A 24,162-nucleotide genomic window follows, 5' to 3' on the forward strand; every position below is an offset into this window, starting at 1 on the left:
CCGCATGGCTGATTTTTCCGATTGGAGAAGGTGTCTTATTTTGGACCAATCAGCGGGAGCCACGGGACTCTTTTCACCCGTTGTGTGTTCGCGGACCATACCAAGAGAAGAAGTTTGGCCTGAACCATGAAAAGAATGGGTGCGATGAGGTTCAAGAATAAGGGGAGGGAAAGGCGCAAAACCCTTGGAAATATTTTTTTTTAATCTGTTTTGACAATTCAGATCAATATTGGGAGAAAGGGCGGCGGGGACTGAGCACTTTTCTGTTTGAAGGGGGGAGTGAAACAAAACAGCTCAGGAAAACACTTGGTACGACCCGGACGGAAATGAGGTGTCAGCAGACCTTCAGAACTTCCGGTTGGGGGAACAGGAGAGGTGGTGGCGGCGGCTGAGGTGGGCACGGAGGCTTCCGGGGTTCCCGGTGAGAATGGGGACGGGGCGGTTGTCATTCGGGTGGGGAGGCTGGCGTTGCTTGGCGGTTGTCACGGGTGGCAATCGGGGGTAACGGCACAAGAGCGTTGCCATGCAACTGCGTTCCCTTTGGTGCTTCTGTCACCGAGGACAGCTACCTGAGGGCCCTCGCCTCTGAGGAGTAGCCTGGTTTGGCACTTACATAGCGCTTTGGAGTTGCTCTAGGCGCCCAGCACCATTGTCCTGTTGCGGTTGGGGGGTGGGGCTGAGGCCCAGGGAAGAGCTTGACTAAGTATTTTGAAGACTGGCGACTTTCTCATGTAATGTGGTCTCTTAAGGCCAGTTAGAGGGTTTTTTTTAGGATGGATGTAATGCTTTTGCGTGCCCAGGGCGTTTTGCATTACCTCCTTACAACAACGTTGTAGTGTAGGCGTGTATTATAAGAACATAAGAGCCCTGCTGGATCAGACCAGTAGTTCTAGCCCAGCACCCTGTCTGTCAGAGTGACCAGCCAGTTGCCCTGGAGGACCAACGAAATGAGGAATAGAGGCCCTGATGTGTCCTTCTCACACGGATATCATGATCTACCATTTAGGGGGGGAGGGGGAGAGGAAGACAGACTGAAGAAACACTGGTTTGCTTACCTCGTGAGTTTATGGCAGAGGTAAGCTTTGAATCGGGGATGCGAACTCTTATTATTACAGCTTGTTCTGTGTTAAATTACTTACAGCTTTTTTACTACAAAAAAGGGAGGGGGATTTAATGGGATGTTTTATCTCACAGCTGATGTGGTTGTACTTACAGAAAGCCACAACTGTGTTGTTTTGGTAGGCAGTGATGTGTGATGGTAGAGGGGGAAGTAGAATATAGGTGTTTTGTTTTGAGACAACAAACAGCTTAGTGTTGCTCCACAGCCTTGGGTTGGTCTTGTGATTTAAAAGCAAAGAGATGTAGTGGGAAAAGTGCAGTTGACCTATCATATGTTATTAGGGGTTCAAAGTTTGCTTTGTTGTCTGCGGCATACAAAAGGACCAGTGGTACTCTACCGTGTGCCTGTTATATTATGTTATTATAAATGCAAAATATCCCAACACCTTAGTACTTGCCTTTGTTTATGTATAGTAGGGTTAAGATGCATCTGCTTCTACTCATACTCAGGAGTCTGTAGTACATGCTGCTGTATTTCAACACTGTATTTCTCAAATTGTTGAGATATCAGTGACAGGTAACTGAAAAGGGGGGACAGCTGAAGTACATATAATTGGGGGATCAAAATCATAAAATGTGGTGGCTTAAAAAGGTTTAATGGGGCTGTCATTGGAGGGAGGGGCTGGGTATCTGTTCTGGGGAAGAATGAAATTGTCAACAGCTGCAGCCTGGAAGCTTTCATGTCATGGATGAAGGCTGTGAAGCTTCTTTGTTGGTGTGGGGAGATATAAAAGCTAAAGACTGGAGGGGTGGTGTTGGAGGCAAAGATAAAATGTGGTAAAGGTGTCTGTGGAGAAGCAAGGATGTATTTTACGGGTATTTAAGAGGATTGAAATAAAGGTATGAGCTGTGGGTTAAGAGAGGTGGTGGCAACAAAGCTAGGGAGTGGGAGATTGGAATTCTAATGGGGGCTTGACAACTGGAGTGTACAATTGGGGACATTGGGGTGGATGATCTACTAGACAAGGGCATATGTTTCAGGTGGTTTGTGAATTCATAAGGGAATAAGACTGTGAAAGGTGGAGGTCTTGCACTGGCAGGGGGACAGTAGCAGATGTCTGTGTGTGTGGAGGCTGGGTAACAGGTAGAGTGGGCACATAATGAGGCACTTAGGAAGCTAGTGGTCTGGTTGTATTGAGGAACCTTATTTATTTGGGTTCACTTGCTTTTCTATTATGTTTTATCCCTGCAACAAATACCCCTCTTTCCTTCTCTCCCTCTCTTGGTTTTGTTTTACCTTCACTGCAGCCCTGTGAGAGGGAGGCGGAGCAGTAGTAACTGGGCTAAGTAATTCAGTGAATTTTGTGGCAGAGTTGGACTCGCTTGTCGTAATCTGATACTTGAACCCACTACATGAACTCTCCATTTCTGCACCTGTGCACGTGAGGAGGAGGAAGGAAGGGTTGGTAGCCTGTGTAGGCTGGAGGAAATGGTGCATGCAGTTCCCCTATTCCAGAGAGCACTCCTGCAGACATGATTGTTTCTGCTGCCTATTAGCTAGCCTTGGTTTTCATTTTGATTTGCAGCTTAATATTTTCTGCATCTTTACCTGGAAGTTAGTGCTTGGGCCAGTCATGTATATGCTCCAGAAGCCTGGATTAGCATAGCTCACCTATTCCTCCTGCTGTTCATACGCACAGATCAGTGTACCTGTGATGTGACTCTCAGTCTGTTGGAGACTGGCAGAATTTGTGTATTCAATCCTTAAAAACTGGTATTGGTTAGCCTGTCCTGTGGGAGAAACTACAAATTCTTAAGATGTAAGTGGAATGCTTTCTATCCACATTCCAATTGTTGTTATCACCATTTATCAACTAAATATTTTCCCAGTCAGTCTGGAGAGGAAGAGAATGCAGCAGGCTGTCATGCATTTGTGGAAGGATGTGAGAGGGAGTTCTTTCTAGATTTATAGCCTACCGTGTTGCAAGAGGAGAGCAGTGTGTTGTAGATAGTTTAAGTTAAGCCAGAGAGATCTGCATCAAAATTCTCACTCAGCTGTGATGATCACTGGGTAATATTGGGCCAGTAACTACTCCACAGCCAGCTTTAACTCAAAAGATAAACTAGAAGGGGACAGGATGCTGCCCTGAACGCCTTGGTGAAAGGATGGGATATCAATGTAAGGAATGCAAGTTTAAGGCCGGCTGTGGCATTCCACCAAATTGAGTGTTCTATCTTACTTTTTAATATTTATCGTAGCTTTTTTTAGTGAGGCAAACCAATGGCTTCCTTTACAATTATGACAACTCTTTACCTAGTGACAGAATATTGGGCCATTGGTAGAAAAAAATATTTCTTGGATGGACACCGTTCAGATAGGGTTTGGTCATTACACATTGCTCGATGTCAGACATTTCCCCCAGGTCAGATTGGTTAGTGATCCTGGCCTTTGAGGGGAGGGGATACTTGTCTCTTCCAGAGGCAGCCACTCTTGCTGATAGAGTAAAGCAGACTCCTGAAACCATCAAGTGCAGGGGAAGAGGACACCTGACACAAGGCCAAACACAGTCTGCCGGGAAGTTCTCCTGCACAATTCCCACTGAAATGGACTATGCTTTTGTGCAGCTTCATTTCAATGAGCATCAGTCAGGGGATGCTCCTGCTGGTTTGTGCGTCATGTTGATGTTGCTTGGAATTTTGGCAGCATAAGTATTTTGGTTCTTGAGATGGAAACTTTGCTCGCTCATTTTAAAGTAAGGTAGATATTTGGTGATGGAAAATGCTGGAGAGTCATAGCCAATTTATGGCAACCCCAAAGGGTTTTCTCTTTTAAAGAGAAGAAAAAAGGTTGTTTGCCATTGCCTACCTCTGCATAGCAACCCTGCACTTGCTTGATGGTCTCCCATCCAAGTACTAACCAGGGCTGATCCTGCTTAGTTTCTGAGGTCTGATGAGAATGGGCTAGTCTGGGTCATCCAGGTCACATACGTACGGGCTCCTAAACAAAAATCCGATGGCTTTCACATTTGTAGGTTATGGTCCATATTTCTGTGTAGTAGTTAGCTGTCTGGCTGTGTTCCAGAAGCTGCCGCAGAAAAGTGCGCAGAGGGAATTTTGGGAAAGTACTATTTAAATTGGGTAATAAACTCTCTGGACCAGGTTGCTAAGAGATACTTACATTATATTGCCTGTCCAGAGTGAGTGGGCCAAATTTATTACAGTTCCACCTCACAACTGCCAAGTGCCTCATTTACTATAGCTTGGTTAATTTCTATAAGTAGGGCTTTGTGTATTATTGAACCATGCAAGCATAGACATAATTGCATGGCAGATATTTCTGCATTTTTCAGAAAATGCCAAATTTCTAGCCCTTACAGCTTTAAAGAGAAGTTTGAATACAGTGAGCAACGCATGATAAAATCTTGAATGCTGGAGAGGCTAAACAGGACTGCCAGAGAAGAAGGGCTCCAGTCCTACGCATAGCAATACCCTTCTCTGTGACTGTTAATAATTGCATGCTGTGAAGTCGCAACCAACTCACGGCAACCCTGGGACCATAGGGTTTTGAAGGCAAGAGTTGAGCAGAGGTTCGGTAGAACTGGTGTCATTGCCTTCCTCTTCATAGCAACCCCAGTCTTTCTTGGTGGTCTCCCAGCCACCGCCCCATCTGCTAAGTTTCCAAGCTCTGATGAGATTGGGCTAGTCAGGACTATTCAGGCTCTATGACTAGTAGAACCAAAAATGCGTAGGCAATTTTTGGTTTGCTTATTTTAGGCATCAAAATTTGTGTTGTGACATACAGTATATAAGCCTTGGAAATATGCCCACTTAGATATGGGTAGGCAACTGGGCTGTTTTTGTTTTTTAAGTAGCTAATTTGCAGCATCGACTAGCCAGTTTTTATGAAGCATGTCTGCCTGGTCACCATGAGACAGTTAGCCAGCTACCTAGGGCAAAGAAGAGTTGCAAGCATGAAGTACACTGTGTCAGGAGAGAGTGCATGTACAATAATTAGATTGTTCATCAGACTGCTGAGAATAGCAGTATGGACGCACTGGGCCATTGCAATGCAAATTACCTGGCTTTTCCTGTTTTGTAAACCGAGCCAAACGCTGCTTCCTCTCTCTGCGTCTCTAACCCGACTGCGTTTTTTCTTCTTCTTGTGCACAGGCTACAGGACGCTGGGCTGGGGAGATGTTCCGAACAGCCATCATGATGGCTGCCAGCCTGGCCTTGACCTCAGCGGTGGTGGCCCATGCCTATTACCTTAAGCACCAGTTCTACCCGACTGTGGTGTACCTGACCAAGTCCAGTCCCAGCATGGCGGTGAGTGTGCATGCCTCAGTCGACAAGGAGTGGGGTTTAGTTCAGCCTTCAAGGTTGTGTCTTAGAAGACTCCAGGTCCCATTTGCAGTGTTTCCAGAAAGAAAAGGACTAAGCAGGAGAGCTCTGTGAGACTGCTCCTGGGGACTCCAGGATGTTTCTCACAGTCAGGATAGACAGTACTGGGGTAGGTGGCCCCCTGGTCTGTCTGGGCTTTAAGCCAGTGTCTCGTATAGTTACGGCGGGATGGCCATGAGGAGAACAGGTTGCTTATTCTGGGTATTAGTAATTCCACTTGGTTAACTAAGATTTGAGAAACCTATGACAGTTTCCTTTTTTCATTCTGGATGGCTGGCCATAGCAATTATGGCGAGACTGTGTGTTCTAGGTGTTTGCTGGCTCATTGCAGATGTCGAAGAGATGTTTAATTGTATATTCACTTAGCATATTTTCATCATCAACTGAACACGGGGCTACACTGAACGTGGAACTAAGGTGGTTTATTGTGGAGCATGTTCCTGTGAACAGTTCAGTTAGACCTTTTAATATGTTGACTGCCCAGTATTCCAACTCGGCGGGGAACTAAAATGAGAAAGTAGCAGGAAGGATTTGCCTTATTGTGAAGGTTCTGCATCCTTATTCCTGCTTGCTTATTACCCGAGCATGCACCCATTCATCTCTTTCAGGGAGCCTAGCCGCTTTAAAACATAGGGCTCCTTTCTCTCGAGCTGAGCTGAGCAGAGAGTTGTGTATGAACATCTCCTTTATGCATGTTCCCACACACATACATCATGTATGTAAGGAGTAGGAGCAAGATGCAGACTCCAGAGTATTTCCCATGACACTGCATGTGAATCACAGCCCTTCAGCTGAAACAGAATTGACAAATATGTAAATTTCCTGGAAGGTCCACAAACAGGCGCATGGAGGCCAAAGACTCCCCTTGATGTCCCTTTCTCCCAGCCACTGGTATCCTGGTAATATACTGACTGGAAATTGCAGGTGCTTTGATTTGTCCATATGCTGAAAAATGTGATACTGGTGATTATGAGTTTGTAATCAGTCTTCCAGACCTGGGAATCGGTTCAGGAATTGGGGAAAAACCTCTTGTTGGGGGGGAAAAACCTCTGGCTGTTATTGTGGTTTGCTAATGTGGTCATATTTTGTGTTTGGGCAACTTTAGTGCCTTCGTTTGAACGAATGGTGTTGGTGGAACACCCATCCTTCTCTATGAGGCAATGAACTGTTTTTTTTTTTAACTGTTTGAATGCCCACACGTATTCAACCCCTTTTACCAATATGCAGAGTATTGGAATGGGACCTGAGAGAGACAGGTTTGAATCCCCGCTCTGCTGTGTGACCGTTGTCGAGTCACACTGTCTCAGCCTAGCCTTACCTCTCAAGATTGTTGTGAGGATACAATGAGGAGAGGAGAACAATGTAAGCCGCATCGGTTCCCATTTGGGGAGAAATGTGGAGTATAAATGAAGTAAGTAATAATTAACTTGCACCAGTTAAAAAACAGTGTGTTCCCCATAAGAGAATCTCTCTGTTGCATGCGGGCAAGGTTGCCAGCTAATTTCAAAGCATCTGATAATGTCGGGCTGTTTTGAAGTAGACTTGAAGAACAGTCCATATTCAGTTGCATTTTCTCTCTGGTCAACATCTGAATGTGTTCTCAGAACTGTTGACAAGTTAGGGTAAGGGGGTGTACTGAGAACTTTTTCCAAGGGCTTGTGTGCTCATCCTGTTCCGCTCTATTAACACAGAAAGATTCTAAACCACGTGAGAAGGACCCATGTAGCACAGTGCCTTTCCAAGCCAGCCCTGCCCCAGTTACTGAGATAAAAAATGTTGGCATCAGGAGCTGCACCACATGCTTGGCCCATGTGGCCTAATATCTTCCAGTATTGTTGCAGTGGTGTGGGAGTGGTTCATGCTATAGAAATGCGAGAGGAGAGTCCTTAGACAAAGAGCCTGTTGCTGGGAGACAGACCCATCACCCTTGATGAAGACCACCCCACAGCTGAGGAGCTGTCCTCTTTTTAGCTCTCTTCAGGTTGGACAGGCTTGTTTGGGGGAATGTTTAGAAAGTGGTGCAGCTGGTAAACATCTTGAATGGCTTGTAGGCAGATTTGGCAAAAATACTTCCCATTTCTACATGGGCAGATGAAAAATATTTCCTTTTTTTACGCCTGCTTGTTTAGAAACTTAAACATACAAGTGCAGACTTGGACAGGAGCCCATCCTTCCCTCCCCTGGGCCAACCACTTGCTGGGCTGCTCCTCCCTTCTTTGCCCACCAAGAGATTTGGGGGCGGGGATTTTGCTTGGCCATTGTTAGAAAGGGGCTTGGGGAATTCTGAATTTTAATTCACACCAGCCTTTCCCAAACACCAACACTGCGAGACTGATGAAGTCTTGTGGGTTGTCGAGGCAACAGACTGTTGGTGGCTCTGTGTGAGCAAGAATGACATCTTTGACACATGTCTAGATAAAGGCTAACCAAGTTTATCGAGTGCAAGATACATTGAATAGACAGAGGCAGAACGGTCACCAGCAACCTGAGAACTCACTCAAAGCACACTCAGCTTTGCCCAGAGGGTACCCAGAGATACAAGCTACACTTCTGGTATTTTATTCTTGAACCTCATTCATATCACCACCAACACAGTACGCACACAGAGTTCTTACCCAAGTTGTAAATTGAACAATGCAGTTTGCACAGGGAGCCCACCCTGTTTCTTGGGCTGTCTGCCAGGCTATATACCTGCTTAATTCAGGCTTTTCCACCCATTTATTGTCACTCAGAAGAGGGGCAGTTCTACCTCAAGTGGTGTTCCTGGTGTTCCTGGAATCCTCGCATGTGACAGGCCTTCATGAGGGTTAGGAAATGAAGCTTGTTTTGTCTTTTATTACCTTTCAGCATCAAGGAAGGGAACTTTATTGAACAGTGTGATTTGCTCACAATATTTTACTTCCTCAATTGATAGATAAGATATGGGCTTGGGTAAGGGCAGTGTCAATATTGAAGGGAGCCCTCTGCACAGAAAATATAGGCTAAAGCAGAGGTTCCCACACTGTGCTCCAACGAGCACTTGGTGCTCTGCGAAGCATCGCCTAGTGCTCTGTGAAGATATTGGAAAGAAAAATACTACTATCACTTGGTTTAGTATATAGGTGCTAGGTGAAAATTAGTGCTCTGTGACTAATTTCTCTCCTGAAAAGTGCTCCGTGACTCAAAAAGTTTGGGAACCTCTGGGCTGAAGAATCCAAGGCTGGTGCACCTGGGTTCAGTGCTCTAACTCAGCTCAGAGGTATGGAATAGTGGTTATCGCCAACACTATCCCCCTTCCCTGCTGCCTTCCTTGGGTCTGGAGGCAGGGGGTTTCAGACACTCTCCCTCTTCCTTGTCCACTAGGCTGCCTCCTGCACTGCCACAACAGTGGTTTTGGCAACAAGGTTGAAGGCAGTGGAGACTCCCTGCCTCCAGCACTGCCACCTTATTGCTGGTTTTGATGGTGCAGGGAGTTCGGAGGCTCTCCTGGCTTCCTTAGTGGCAGGCAGGACAGGAGAAGTTCTCAGGAGACGCTTGTTTGTGCAAGTGCAGACAACTGCTGTCTTTTTTGTGGAGTTATGGGGAAAATAACCTTCTGCCAACATAGCCCTGATCTGTAGATTTAAGTATTTGCAGATGGGGTCATGTTTATTTTTACATACACACACACACACACAATTTTTTCAGTGCTTGCAGTCAAGCCCAGGAATTTTTTTGTTTCTGCTTGCCAGTAAATTGTCCTTGGTCTGACACACTGTGGGAAAGGAATTAAAAATATTTGGGGAGATCCTTTTTTCAACAGTGGCGCTGTTTACCTTGCAAGGATCTGAACAGTGGACTGTATCCAGTGGAATGCCTTGATATGTCATTAGTACAGTGTTGTCTGTTTAAGAAGAGAGTGAATCTGTTTTTAATTTCTCTCTTTGTGTATGGCAGGTTCTGTACATTCAGGCTTTCGTCCTGGTGTTCCTATTAGGCAAATTCATGGGCAAAGTATTTTTTGGACAGCTGCGAGCAGCGGAAATGGAGGTGAGCCTGCTGGTGAAAGAGGATTGTGGGAGCGAAACGGTGGTCTTGATAAGGAAGTGGAATGTTTGAGTATCGTGGGAAGTGGGTGCATTTAAGGGCTTGGGGGGAGCCAGAGTCTGTGTCCTCCTTGGTACAGAAGACTGACCTTGCCATCAAAAGTTTCATACGGTTACTTCTAATTGCTGAGCCAGAAGGGTCTAGTACAGGGGTGTCAAACATAAAGCCAGTGGGCTGGATCTGGCCCCTTGAGAGCTCTTATGTGGCCTGTGAGCCAGCCGAGGCAGCCACCCACCCACCCACACACTCTAGATCTGGGCTGGTGAGGCATGGTCCAACCAAGTGGCATTTATGTCACATCTGGCCCTCGTAACAGTTGAGTTCGACATGCCTGGTCTAGTGGGAATCATGTTTTCCTTCATATGAAAGCAGTAGAATGTCAGGACCTGGCACCTGCTTCTGTATTTCCTGCCAGCCAGCTAGGTTCCCCCTGTGTGTTGGTGAGCCTAAAGGCATGGAGGTCTCCAGTCCCACTTGGCGACAAAGAACAACTGTTAGGAAACAGGGAGAGGGATGTGCTTCTGTTTGAAGCTCTGTGTGTGCGTGCACGCCTTGAAGATGGGAAGACCCAGGATTAGAAAGAGCGCCTTAAATCAATCTTTCTCACACAGCATCTGCTTGAGCGGTCATGGTATGCAGTGACCGAGACCTGCCTTGCCTTCACAGTCTTCAGGGATGACTTCAGCCCTCGTTTTGTGGCCCTTTTCACACTCCTGCTCTTCCTCAAGTGCTTCCACTGGCTGGCTGAAGACCGAGTGGACTTTGTGAGTACAACAGGCAAATTTACAGGACATCAGCATTTTGGGAGGGCATACTAAGTATGTGATTTGTGCTAGGTTGGGCTGAGAGTGCCTTACTGCACAAAAGCAGTGGAGTTTGGCATAGCGGGAAATAATTTTATTTTGTTTTAGTGTTCAGAAATGTCATTTGGCATTGGTGGCTTTCAGGCTGTTCTCAAGGAATTCCTTTATTGAGACCATCTGTAGTGGTACACAAGCTTTCCTGAAAGACATTTGACCTGCCTCGGTCTTCCTTAGCAATCTGCAGGTACCAGATGTCTTCTAGGATTTGCTCATGGTTCATATGATGATGGAATGCTCATGTGAAGAGCATTTCCTGAGAGTAGGAAGTCTGAAAGCCACAATGTTTCAGGTGGAAAGGGCACAGTGTTAAAGGAAGTTTAGCTTTTTTTATGAAGGGGTCCTGTAAAAAGTAATTCTTCCAAAATTAGTCCCTACTTGAGTGGTCTGTGTTGGAAATTATGACTGTTTCCTTCCTTTCGGCTTCTCTTTCAAACTAAGGTAGTGGGTAAGCTCTGCATTCGTAAGGTTAGAAAAATATATCCGGCTGCTAATGGTTGAACACTTACCAAAGGGACAAAATAAAATTATTTAGCACCAACATCAATTTTAAGCATCCGGGATTCTTCTGACCCTGAGGCCATGCCTTGGGAATCTTTCTGCCTTTAGTGATTGTCACTCCTCCCTGGCGCCGCCGTTGCCTTCGGGGTCTCTGCCCTGGAGGGGGGTCGGACCAGAGGAGCCTCCTCGGCCTCAGACCAGTCCGAGGGGGAATCAGAACTAGTCTCCCCCTCGGAAGCAGCCAGGTTGCTTTGGGTCAGCTCAGCCCTTGCCACCTACAGCTGCTGCTCCTCCCCGGCCCAGGCTCCTCTCTGGCCTTATATCCCCTCCAGGCCAGAGAGGCCCCGCCCCTTCCTCCCTCAAGGCCCGCCCCCGAATTCCCAAATAAGGGCCGACGCCGGGCCACGTGGCCGGCCTTAATGTGGGGAGCCGGCGCGCGCTCTCCGGCCCCACCCGCGCTCTCCCGCGGCTCAGCTGTTGAGCGGGCCGGGAGGTAGGCGCGCGGGCCGCCGCGGCCGGCGCTGCGGCCGAGCAACTCGGGCCGTCCTCTCCCATGGGCCCCAGGGAGGAAGCCCGGGCGGAGGTCCAGCCGCCAAGCCGGCCGCTGGCGGGGCGGGCCGCTTTGCCTGCGGGTCTCCTCCCATCCCCGGTGAGTGTGACCTCTTCTCCCAGGGGGGGGGAGACCTTGGACGGCCCGGGCGACGCTGGGAGGGGCTCGCCTCGGGACAGTGATCCCTGTGCTCCAGGTTTTTGAGGTCATTGAGAAAAATAGCCCACTACACAGAGGAGCTACATGTAGTGGAAAGCACCAGTGTAATGTGGCAGCTATTTTTATAGAGATAAAATCACATTTGGATGGTTAGTGAGGATTGAGGAAGCTGGCTGGCACCTTCAGCTTCATCTGGGTTTATTCCCTCCCACAGATGGAGAGGAGTCCAAATATTTCCTGGCTCTTCCATTTTCGCATTGTCTGTAAGTATGAGTCTCCTTGTGAACTGTCACCTGTACGCTCGCAACCCCTTTGCTTCTGTTTTGTTCTCCACTAGGGTAGAACACAGCAGCAGGCATGGCACACCTTGGCCAGCTTCTTCCCTTAAACAGTATCTACAGCCAGGGCTGGGTAAATTCTGCACCAGGGTAGAACTTGATTGAACTTCCTCATTCTCTTGCTACCCTTTTTAAAAGCAATTTTTGAGCTTTTGAGCTGTGAAGAAATGCTTGATACGTTCCTTGTCTCTGGAGCCACTACAGAAGAGTGTGGTGGGTGGGGGCTGAGGTGGGTGTCTCTGTCGGGGTCATGGGCTCCTTAGTGCCTATGTGGTAGCTTGTTCTTCCCAATGCCTGGCTGATCTCTGTTAGCGTTAGACTGAAGACTGGGGAGACCTGGTTTCACAAGCCCCACTGAACCAGCTGCACAGTGTCAATCTAATGAAACTCATGGGATAAAGTGGAGATACAAATGAGGAACAATAGTAGTAAAAATAAAAGTTGTGTGAAATAAGCACGTAATTATTTACATAAGCTATATACGTTGCAGCAGCTTTTCGAATTTGGCCCCTCTGTGGGCACACTTGACAAACGCAGGAAGCGGTGCCCTCACTGCACAGGAAATGGTCCATCTCGGCAGTCCTGTGGTTGTTTTCTTAATAGTGAAGAGCTGGGGTTCAAGCCTTCACTACAGCCAGCCTTCTTAAACCCAGATTTGTGGAGGGTGGACTAGTGATCAGTTAAGGGCCAGATACCACAGGAGCCAGTACAGCCCAAAGGTTGCTTAAGTCACATGCTGAGGCAGCTCTCTGACTTCAATGTTCCTGTGATCCTTCATGAACTTCAAGCCATGTAGATAATGAGGCTTGTAGCACATGGAGTGAAAGGCCTCTTACCAGGTATTGTGTAGTGAGGAGGCTCAAAGACACACCAGGCTGAGGGATAGGAGGCAGAGATCTCAAAGCAGAAAAGCCAGAACTAAGTTGCCTAATATATTAAGTAGCTGACACATCAGATTAATACAAATTAAATGTTTAAAATTGTCTAGTGGTGTTACGATTACAGTGAGCTCCTTTTTGGAGGGGGGCGAATAAGACAAGAGGGCAGTCCCGATCATTCTGGTGCTTTTCAATCATTGGCCAGAAATTTGAGCACGTTGACTTCTTACTGTGCAGTGGGATATGATGCTTATGTGTACACTGTGCCTTTTGCTTCCATAACTAAACAGGCTGGAGACTTAATTTTTCCCCCCGAGCAAGCTGAAAAAAGTCAGAAAAGGGGCTTTGAAATGTCCCTGAGGGGGATTGGCTCCCCTTGTGCAAATTCCTCCTGGGGAGTTTTTTTGTCATTCCCCATCCCCTTCTGCCAGCCCTGTGTGGGTAACTGTGGGCCTGCTGGGAGCTCTGCCAGGTTTTTCCAACCAGGACAGGAAGAGGGGTCACGCTGCTGACAAGCTGTTCCCCAGCCGAGCCAGTTAAAAAAAATGGTCAAAGATGCTTTGGCTGCTGTGGAGCGGCAGTTAGTCTGCGTTTTGTGGTTTTGCACAGGTGGTGAGGTGCTGCGGGGGGAGTAGGGGAAGTGCGCCTGTGGGAGTGTGCCCTGTCCCATGCATGGGTGCCATTGTCCTCCCATTTTAATCACTTCTGGTGACTGCAAAGAGCAGCAGGTGGCCAGGAAATATGATTTCAGGCAGCAATTTGCATTCGGCCTGTGCCAGCATACAGCCCCACTGGGCCGCTGAACGCAGGACTGTATTTCCTCGAGCAGTTCCAGGAAGAATGGCTCCTCTTGTGAACATTACCAAGAAATAACAGTAGAGGAAAAGTCCTGCATTACTGACTCTCACTTCCAAGGCTGTGGTGGGAATCCTGGGGTCCCACATCTACCCCCTGCCTTAACCATTACCCTTCTCCCAGGAATGAGGGAACCTTGCAGTGCTTCCTTAAGTGGTTTGGAACATAGTGTGCATGGAGGTTGTGTGAAATCTTGACTTTGCTTGCTTTTGCTCTTCCCTCGGTGAAATCCTGTTTTGAATTTTTTCCCCACAGCTCTGATGCTGCTGTTGGGCATCCTAGATTTCTTGTTTGTCAACCATGCCTACCATAGTATCCTCACACGGGGAGCCTCCGTCCAGCTAGTCTTTGGGTTTGAGGTGAGTGGGTGTGCTTTTCAAATGTACAAACTTAATTTATTTACAGAATTTGTATCCCGCCTTTCTGTCCCCACCAAGGCGGCTAAAAAATTAACACATAATAAAATCACATTTGAAAGTCAGCCTTCCCCACAAAAACACACACATTAAAACAATTACAAACAGTGCTAAAATACATATGAAGACCTAAAAATAACAAAACCTTGGGCAGAAAGGAGGGCTCATTGAAGGAATGCCAGATGAAACAAAAAAGTCTTCACCTGCTAGTGGAAGACAGCAACAGAGGGGATAGATGAGTCTAACTGGGGAGAGAGTTCCAGAGATTTGGTGCCATGACCGAGAAGGCCCTCTCCCGCATTGCCTTTTGGTTCTTTGCCTGCAGACCAGAGCTAAGAAGCAGAGTGGGAATTGCTGCTTTACTCCAACTTCAAAGATCCCAGAGTGGCATGGTGGTCAAGAGCACAAAAATAGCCAGTGACTTAATTGCATATCAAGAGTTTCTGACTGAGTGGCGGAGGCTAATCTGGTGAACTGGATTTGTTTCCCCACTCCTACACAGCTGGGTGACCTTGGGCTAGTCACTCTCTCAGCCTCACCTACTTCACAGGGTGTCTGTTGCAGAGAGGGGAAGGTGATTGTAAGCCGGTTTGAGTCTCCCTTAAGTGGCAGAGAAAGTCAGCATATAAAAACTAACTCTTCTTCTTCTAAAAATACTAAGCAAGACTCGAAGCTGGTTTCCAGATAAGAACCTGGCTGGTTTTTAACAGGGTCATGCTATGCTTTTCATTCTAAGCAGCCCGTGGGTGTTGCCCACTGGGGCGAGCAAGGATTTTATTCCCAGATGTGGTTTTGGGAGGGTCAGGCATGAAAGATGCTTGCAGCTAGAGAGCAGGGTACAAGGTGGACTGGCTCCCCTTCCCAACCAGTGCAAAGGGCCTTGTTGTTTATGTGTTTTGATTAATCCCCCTGGCCCACACCCACAGAATGGCATCAATAGTTCTGTATGTGGTGTGTGTCAAGCTACAGTTTTCTATGTCACATGACACCCACTTTTGAAAGTGGGGCATTTCATAAGCACTTTGTGACAGGGTAGGGTCCCCTCCACTGTTGGGAGAAAAATGTCTTTGGAACTCCTTCCCCCCACAGCTTGTTCACATGGTACCAATATTTTTCATTTTCAGGCACCAGGTGAAAATTTCTTTACTTTCCCATATATAAGAACATGAGAAAGGCCATGCTGGATCAGACTAAGGCCCATCAAGTCCAGTAATCTGTTCACACAGTGGCCAACCAGGTGCTTCTAGGAAGCCCACAAACAAAAAGATTGCAGCAGCATTGTCCTGCCTGTGTTCCAAAGCACCTAATATAATAGGCATGCTCATCTGATCCTGGATATATTTATATGTATTTAGCTGGTAAATTATGTATTTAGCTGGTAAATTATTTTGGTCTTTGGTTGTTTTCAGTTTTATTTCTGGTGTAGATCATGTCAATTGAATTATGTGGTACAGATGCTGGGGGGGGGGGGTTGCTGCTTCCAGGAGAGCAGGAGATGGGACTTCTGATTCCACCCTGCTTTGTGTTTTGTTTGACCAGTGAAGCGACAAACAGGATTACAGAGAAGCAGGCATGTGGATGCTGCATCCTGTTGATTCTTCTCCTCCTTTCTCCCCCCTCTCCTTCTCTCCAGTACGCCATCCTCATGACAATGGTTCTCACCATCTTCATCAAATACATCCTGCACTCCATCGACCTCCAGAGTGAGAATCCCTGGGACAACAAGGCAGTGTACATGCTTTACACAGAACTCTTCACAGGTAATGGCTGTTGCCTTCCTGGAAGGGAATGATCAGAGGCCTGTTGGTTCCTTTCTGGGATACTTGGACCAGTATGGATGACTGGCCCCGTGCAAGAGGCTGCTTTCTGACCGCCTGGGCTTGCCTGCCAGCTGCTCCATTAAAACAATATATATCAAATGGGGTTCAGTGAATGCTCTTAGAACACCACTAATGCCATGGTTTCTGAACTTAAGCAAGTCTGGAGCTAATCTGGATGGCTAGCCCATATAAGAGCAGAAGGGGTACATGTATGTGTCTGTACGTTTCCAATATTGGGAGCATAGGATTGTGACAAAATATGGAAGGAATGTCCCCTTGAGGCTATTATGAGAGCGAGGAGGGACAGTGTTTCTATTAGTGCTATACAAAGTCACTGTATTCCTGCTTTCTTGATTCCCCTTGAACATTCCTAACATAAAGATGTTGGGTTCTTTTTAGGCTCGAGCTGATCCTGCCTGCATGGCAAGAGACATTCCTCCTCCAGCCATTTTTGCCCATTGTTAATTACTTCTGTTGCCCCTGTACTGTGTTCTTCAGTGATGAGCCTGATGATCTTGCAACATCCATGCTCTGTTCACATCTTCATACAATGGCTGGATGCTAGCTGTGGCTCCAGCTCCCCAAGCCATGAACGGCTGCTGTGCCCTCGTCTTCAGTTAAGCCAGCTGCTTTCCCCTCTTTCTCCCAGGGGCACCCCATGGAGGTGAGGCTGGCCATGGTGTTGATGCTGTTGCACAGTTTAGTCTTGGCTCCTGGGTCACCTTCTGGTGCTCCCTTGGCATCACACTGGCTAAGCGGTTGAGTCCCGGTTCCCATTGTGTCTCAGATTCATACGTGCTTCAATGCAGCTTCTTCTTGCTCCCCCTGTGTAATGAGTGATATTGGCTTGTGGAAGTGAAAGCAAGGCTAACACTGCCTCCTTCTCCTCCAGGTTTCATCAAGGTGCTGCTGTACATGGCCTTCATGACCATCATGATCAAAGTGCACACCTTCCCGCTTTTCGCCATCCGGCCCATGTACCTGGCTATGAGGTGGGTGAGTGGCGTGCGGTGCACCCCTGTCTGTAATGGCACATCTGATTATTCTGGCTAGAAAACAATATTCACAGTGTTTCCCTTGCAAACTGTTTGTGAGGAGACTTTGTGGACAGATGCCCATGTAAAAACAGACATTGCTTCTGTGTGGGTAATGAGGCTGAATCACCCAGTCATGGGAAGGGGCCGTGGCTCAGTGGTAAAGCATCTGCTTAGTATTCAGAAGGTCCCAGGTTCAATCCTTGGCATCTCCAGTTAAAAGAGTCAGGTAGGAGGTGATGTGAAATACCTCTGCCTGAGACCCTGGAGAGCCAGTGCCAGTCTGAGTAGACAGAACTGACTTGGATGGTCTGATTCAGTACAAGACAGCTTTGAGTGGGTTCGTGTGACCTGCCGATAGTGTGTTGACATTTGCTTTGTGAAAGATTTTTTTGTAATTGATAGAATACTCAGACATACCAAAAGATTAATCCAACGGGAACAGAGTTGTTTTAAGTATAGTATCTTCTGCTAAAATAAAATTAAGTATTATTAGAACAAAGAGCTATTGGCTACCAATATATTCCTGAAGAATCTTGCTTGTACAAAACTGTAATCTTGTGCTCTTGGGTCATGGTCTCCTAATAGTATTATGTGTTTACCATGATAAGGCTATCAAAACTAGTTGAGTTGACTCTTGTGTCTTTCCAGGCAGTTTAAAAAGGCTGTGACAGATGCCATCATGTCCCGCCGGGCGATACGCAACATGAACACCCTGTGAGTATTCACTATTGTGAGAGAATGGTGGTGAAAAGTGCAGTCAAGTCACAGCCAACTGACGGTGACCCCATAGGGTTTTCACAGCAAGAGACATTCAGCGGTGGTTTGCCATTGCCTGCCTCTGCGTAGTGATCCCGGATTTCCTTGGTGGTCTCCCATCCAATTACAAACCAGGGCTAACCCTGCTTAGCTTCGAAGATCTGACAAGATCAGGCTAACTTGGGCTATCCAGGTCAGGGCCAATGTGAGAGAGAACAAGCAGGAAGCAGTTCTGGGTGTCTTTGAGGGTCTTACAGCTACTGAGGGTCTGCAACTGGCTAGGTGAGAGTCGGTAGATAAGCCAAGAAGGTGGGGTTTCATCTAGAGCCTTTGGGTGCTATAATGCTCTTCACTGTTACAACGGAGGCTGATTGTAGCAGAAAGAAACAGTTCCTTACAAACATTTGTACTTCTCAGGATGCTGGACAGGCTGTTATACTAGGTCTTGCAGATACATGGACTAATTCGAGGCTTTTTGCAATCTTTTTCTCAGGTACCCTGATGCCACGCCCGAAGAGCTGCAGGCCATGGACAATGTGTGTATTATCTGTCGGGAGGAGATGGTGACAGGTGCAAAGCGCCTGCCTTGCAACCACATATTCCACACCAGGTGAGGAAAGGCCTGTGTGTGACTGAAAAATTTGTCAACAGAGCTGTCCTATGTATCTTAACCTATGGAACTGCTGTATAGTAAATCAGGCCATCTAGCCATGTATTGTCTAGTCAGACTGGCAGACAGAGGTCTTTCCCATTTCTGCTTCCTGATATTCTATAAAAGGAGGTTAACAAGCATTCATTCTTGGCCCCTCTGCGTACAATGCACATGCTTTTCCTCTGAGGTATGTTCCTTTCTAACAATCCAACTGGAGAACCTTGCTTGAACTTGTCTGGTAGAAGAGGGTGGGCTCTGGGAGAGACAAACACAAATTTCAGGGTGATCTTGGCTGTTGTAGACTTCCAGAGTTTGCGCTCTCCGGAGACGCTGTCCCTTCTCCAAGAAGGAGAGGCATGTTCTTGTCACTCTGAGCTTTGGAGCTGCCCCAAACATCTCTGAGCCTGGTATGACAGCAGAGTTGAGAGCCTCCCCCCCTCCAGCTCTGAGAGGCTCAGTATGACTTCAGGGATATCCCCTGTGCTTCTCCAAACTGTGTAGGAAATCACCAGCTCTCACCAGGAATGAAAAATCAGCCTTCTGTTGTCTACACATTCAAGCACAAATCTGTGGCTGTTGTCTACACTGTGCTCATACGTGCAGAGTATGATGGGGAAATGAGTTGGCTGGTGCTGGAGAGTTGCATCCAGCACAAGGGACAGGTGCACAAACAGGAAATGGCCCTTAGGGTTGCAACCCTGTGACACAGATTTGGTTTCCATGACTGGCGAGACAGTATGGTGTAGTGGTTAATGTCAGACTAGCATTGGGAAGACCTGGGTTCAGATTTCCTGTTCAGCCACAAAGCTTCCTTGGTGACGCTGGGCCAGTAATTTTATTTCTCACCCTCGGCTATCTCACGGGGTTGTTACGAAGATCAAACGGAGTAAAGAAAGAACCCTGTGTACCATCCTGGGGTCCTTTGATGAAGTATGAGATAAAAACTATAATCCACCCCTCAAAAATACACGAACATCTGGACAGCGGTTTTCAAGTCACTGGAAGCAAAGAGAGGGAATTAAGGGGGCAGCGTGCGCTTGTGTGTGCACATGCTGCGGTGGTGATTTCGGCAGGAATTTGTCTCGCTTTAACACTGGCTGCCTCTCCCCTTCCACAGCTGCCTGCGGTCATGGTTCCAGCGCCAGCAGACTTGCCCCACATGCCGGATGGATGTCCTCCGTGCCTCCCTCCCAACTCAGTCCCAGACACCCCCCGAGCAGCAGGAGGCAGGGCAGCAACCGCCAGCACACCAGACCCCGCTGATTCCTCAGCCGCCCAATTGTGAGTCTGCCTTGTGAGCTCGCTGAGCCAGGCCTTGAAAAACCACTTCCCAGCAATTGTTCTTGCATAACCGCTGTGCAGAAGAGCTGGGATTCCTGGATGACGGGTTGCTTTTATCACTCTAAAACAGGGGTGGGGAACCTTTTTCATGCCAAGGGCCATTTCCATATTTATAACATCATTCTGGGGCCATACCAGTCGTAGATCTCCCGGTGGGGGGAGGAGAGGCTAGGGTTGCCAGGTCTCCAGCCACCACCTGGGGGGCAAACCTAGGAGAAACTATGCAGAGAAGGAAGGGGAAGGAGGGAAAGAAGGAAGGAAGAAAAGAGAGGGAGGGAAAGAGACAGAGAAAGGGAGGGGTTCCTTGCTGCCCCCGCCACACACACACATGCATGCATGCACGCCTCTGGCTGTGCAAGCGGCTGGGAGCCATTGGGGAGATGCCTCTGCGGCTTCCTGTGTCTTTGCGCGCATGAGCGCGCACACACACAAGCCAGCCAGCTTGCTCCCAGCCGCGCGAGCAGCCAGGAGTGATCAAGGAGAAGCCTCCGTGCGCGCGTGCACACACAAGCCAGCCAGCTTGCTCCCAGCCGTGCGAGCAGCCAGGTGTGATCAAGGAGAAGCCTCCGTGCGCGCGTGCACACACAAGCCAGCCAGTTTGCTCCCAGCCGCACGAGCAGCCAGGAGTGATCAAGGAGAAGCCTCCGTGCGCGCGTGCGCACACAAGCCAGCCAGCACCCAGCTGCTTGAACGGCCGGGAGCAATCAGAGAAGCCTCCGCGGCTTATCCTGCTGCGCGCACACCCAAAGACACACACAAGCAAGCCAGCCAGCCCCCAGCCGCATGAGTGGCCGGTAGCGATGGGGGAGAAACCTCCACGGCTTACCCCGCCTTTGTGCGCGCGCACACGGCAGCCCCCCAGCCATGCGAGCAGCCAGGAGTGATCAAGGAGAAACCTCCGCAGCTTCCCCTGCCTTCGCGCGCAAACACACACACAAGCTAGCCAGCCAGCCACGTGAGTGGCCAGGAGCGATCAGAGAGAAGCCTCCGCGGCTTATCCTGCTTTGCGCATGCGCGCAAAGACACACACACGCAAGCAAGCCCCCAGCCGCATGAGTGGATGGGAGGGAAATCTCCGCAGCTTCCCCTGCCTTTGCATGCGCATGCACACACACACATACCTTACCTGCTGGCCTTGGGGGAGAGTGAGGGGAGGGCTGTGTAGGAGCCCACTGAGCCAGCTGAGGGTGCAGTGCGGCCATAGGGAGGGCGATGAGAGCAGCAGGAGTTTCAGGTGCCCCCAACAACTTTAAAATGTGGTGCCTCCACCAGGGCACAGGCTGGGGAGAGCGGCAGGAGGTTAGGTTTTGGTACCCCCAACAACTTTAAAATGCAACTCCGCCACCTGGGCGCAGGCTGAGGAGAGCAGCAGGAGATTCGGGTGCCCCAACAACTTTCTCTCCAAGAACAGGAAGCAGGGAGACTTGGGGGAAACGCCCCCACAGTCACCCAGTCAGCTTTTAGTTTTGTTCGCATGCTCTCCTGCCTCCCTGCAAAGCCCGAAGTGCCGAGAGAAGGGCCTGGCTAGCAATAGCTAGTTCCTGGTCTTGGCACGTGGGCCATGGAGCTCCCGGCCTCGGCAGGTTCCCCACCCCTGCTCTAAAAAATCATGATGATGCTTGCTTAAATTAAAAAACACCTTTCCAGCCTCATTTGTTTTCGTCGCGGTATCATAAGGTGGCTGTGAGCAGTTGTATTTAATGGACAAAACCACCCCAGTGGGGCAGTTAGCCCAGGTGATGAAAAACACATCTACCCGAGGCAATGCTAATGTCACAATAAAAAAAAAAGTAGGAGAAATGAAGATTATACTTTGATAGACGCTGGGAGGGAGCAGAGCCCCAGCGGCACTGCTGTGGGTCTGGTGTGCAGAGAAGGTAGCAGCAAAAGGCATAAAACATGCATATCACCTTCTGACACACTGCCCGCACTTTGGGGGCTTATTTTGCTTGCACAGAATATATATATATATATATATATATACACACACACACACACACACACACACACACACACACCATATTTTTCGCTCCATTTTTCCTCAAAAGTGAGGGGAAATGTCTGTGCGTCTTATAGAGCGAATGTGCACACAGAGCCGGCTGGGCATGCTGGGAGGCGGCCGGCCGTTCCAGCCCGCCCAGCCCGCTGTGTGCGCCTGCCCGCCTCCCAGCTGGGAAGCGGGGGTGGGGAGCACAGAGCTGGCTTGGTGAGGCGGGCGTCGTTCCAGTGCGCCAAGCCGGCTCTGTGCGCCCGCCCGCCTCACAGCTGGGAGGCGGGGGGCGTGCGCCGGCTCGCTCTGTGCGGCCCTGCCCGCCTCCCAGGGCATTCACTCCATACAACAAGTTTTTAGAGGAGGAAAACAAGATTTTTTCTTGTTTTCCTCCTCTAAAAACTAGGTGCGTCCTATGGAGCGAAAAATACGGTATCTCCCCCTGCAGGCTATTCAGCAGATTAAGAGGTTTCCCCCAAAATCTTTTATACATAGGGTTGGCTTGATTCTGTTAAAATGTTGGCGGCCAGGCTGATGCCCTTGTGGCAGATTCCAGAATGTTGTAATAGGTCAGGCTCATGAGCACCATTTATACATCATTCTTACACCCTACCCTCTCCTTCCCTTTTCTCGGCTCAGAGGGACAAAGGGCATCTTTATGATGGGTGTTTCCTTTTCCTCTTAGTTCGGGAGGCAGGATTTAATATTTAAATTTTTTCCTGGCTTCTCAGGGTAAACGCCCCCTATTGCCAGTTCTATTTCCTGCCTTGATCGGGAGAGCAGCCTTTGCAGCTCTCTGCTATTAAGGATAGAATTATCGAGCCTTACTCTATTTCCACTGACTATATCTAATTCTAATTCTACTTATACTATTATCTTATATCCTAATCTTTCCTATTCCTTTGTAAGGACATAGAAAATAATTTTTAAAAGAACAGAGATCCCTTCCCGCCAAAACAAAATGGCGGATCGGCAGGGAGATAATTACATCGCCACAGCCGATAAGGATCCTAGTCTCCTCAAGGCTACACCTCATCCATCCGAGGTAATCCAGCCTTCCACAAGTCAGCAAATTGACTTGAAGGCAAAAGCAAAAAGAAAAAGCGATGCAGGCGGCAGCAGTGGCAAGCGCAAAAAGGTCGGCTCGACCGGTAACAAGCGCGCCAAACGCCTCATCGAAACAGCCCGCGCAGGAAAGATTACAGCGGCGGGCGGCGCGAGGAGTTCAGCGGCATCGTCCGCTTCCTCCTCCACATCCCTTCGGGTGCGGGGCCAGGAATTTGGCGGCTCGCCTTTACCTTCCGGAACACAAGCTTCGGACGCGGAGCAGCAGCCCCCTCTGGCACCCGACGCCCACTCCCTGCAACTTTCCAGGGAACGGGACCAGGAGGCTGGCGGCTCGCCTTTGCCTCATGCCAGTACGTCCTTAGGCGGCTCGCCTGTAATTCAAGGACGACAAACGGCAGCGGAGACTCCATCTACCGGTAGGATCCCCCCCCCTCTGCAACACGAAGGTCTAGCCTTCTTAAAGGCAGAGCTCACTTCCCTGATTAAAGACGCCTTCACTGAAGGCTTAAGAGCAGTACAACCCATTGCTATGCAAAGTTACCCAGCTCAGGGTGTGCAAGCCCAAGGCTATTTCAGCATGCCCCCCCCCCTGAACCAACCCACAACAGACAATGTTTCTGGTTTTCCACAAGGGGAGGGAAAATGGCCCACCAAAACTACCCCTAAAGACGGCTCTATGCATCAGGCCATGCAAGGGGATGAAGGAGATCAATCTATTTATTCAGGTGGCAATGATAGTGAAAGGGAAGAAGGTGAATTCAGTTCCGATGGGGAAGATATAATTGAGCACCCTAAACAATCAAGGGTTTTTTGTGCAGAGGAATTTCCTCTATTATTATCAAAGACACTAGCTGCACTTGATCTTTCAGATGACACTGACACTCAGATTTTTCAGAGTAAAAAAGGAACCAAAGAGTTCTTTCACATGCATGACACTCCTGACAGAGTGATACCGGTACCAGACTACTTCCTGTCCCTCATGAAGTCAGAATGGGAAAAACCAATGACTTCAAAGCAGTGGCCTATAACATCTAGAAAGTTCTACAACGTAGATCAAGCCACATCGGACATACTGAAGGTCCCCCCAGTGGAAGCACCAGTCACTGCACTTCACACAGCAGACCTAGTAGCTGAGGAAGATCAGACACTGATTAGGGACCCTGCTGACAGAAAGGCAGAACTAGCATGCAAAAAGTCACACGAAGCATCTGCATTAGCTATTAAGGCATCAGTGACATCGGCATTGGTCTCTAGAGCAGCAATAATTTGGGCCAGAAAATTGTTACAGCTCGTTCCCCAAGAGGAGAAGCAGGCCACAGAGGGCGTGTCTAGACTATTAAGGGCAGTTTCCTTTCTGGCCGACTCAACACTAGACACTATGACCTACGCAGCTAGGGCCATGGCCACCACAGCGGC

General features: G+C 48.5%; 1 protein-coding gene across 1 annotated transcript in view; it reads left to right on the forward strand.

The window, feature by feature from the left end:
* The first annotated feature begins 312 nt into the window (after nucleotides 1-312).
* The window catches only part of SYVN1 (synoviolin 1), a 34,370-nt gene continuing 10,520 nt past the window's right edge, over nucleotides 313-24,162 (forward strand). Inside the window, exons 1-11 of the mRNA XM_056852657.1 lie at nucleotides 313-421; nucleotides 5,230-5,385; nucleotides 9,376-9,468; nucleotides 10,137-10,289; nucleotides 11,810-11,858; nucleotides 13,922-14,025; nucleotides 15,716-15,842; nucleotides 16,795-16,894; nucleotides 17,588-17,653; nucleotides 18,189-18,305; nucleotides 19,465-19,628. Coding sequence (XP_056708635.1) covers nucleotides 5,254-5,385; nucleotides 9,376-9,468; nucleotides 10,137-10,289; nucleotides 11,810-11,858; nucleotides 13,922-14,025; nucleotides 15,716-15,842; nucleotides 16,795-16,894; nucleotides 17,588-17,653; nucleotides 18,189-18,305; nucleotides 19,465-19,628 — 1,105 coding nt within the window. The 5' untranslated portion in view covers nucleotides 313-421; nucleotides 5,230-5,253. The remainder of the gene's footprint in view (nucleotides 422-5,229; nucleotides 5,386-9,375; nucleotides 9,469-10,136; nucleotides 10,290-11,809; nucleotides 11,859-13,921; nucleotides 14,026-15,715; nucleotides 15,843-16,794; nucleotides 16,895-17,587; nucleotides 17,654-18,188; nucleotides 18,306-19,464; nucleotides 19,629-24,162) is intronic.

This window comes from Euleptes europaea, chromosome 7 (assembly GCF_029931775.1).
Source record: "Euleptes europaea isolate rEulEur1 chromosome 7, rEulEur1.hap1, whole genome shotgun sequence".
Classification (NCBI taxonomy): Eukaryota; Metazoa; Chordata; class Lepidosauria; order Squamata; family Sphaerodactylidae; genus Euleptes; species Euleptes europaea.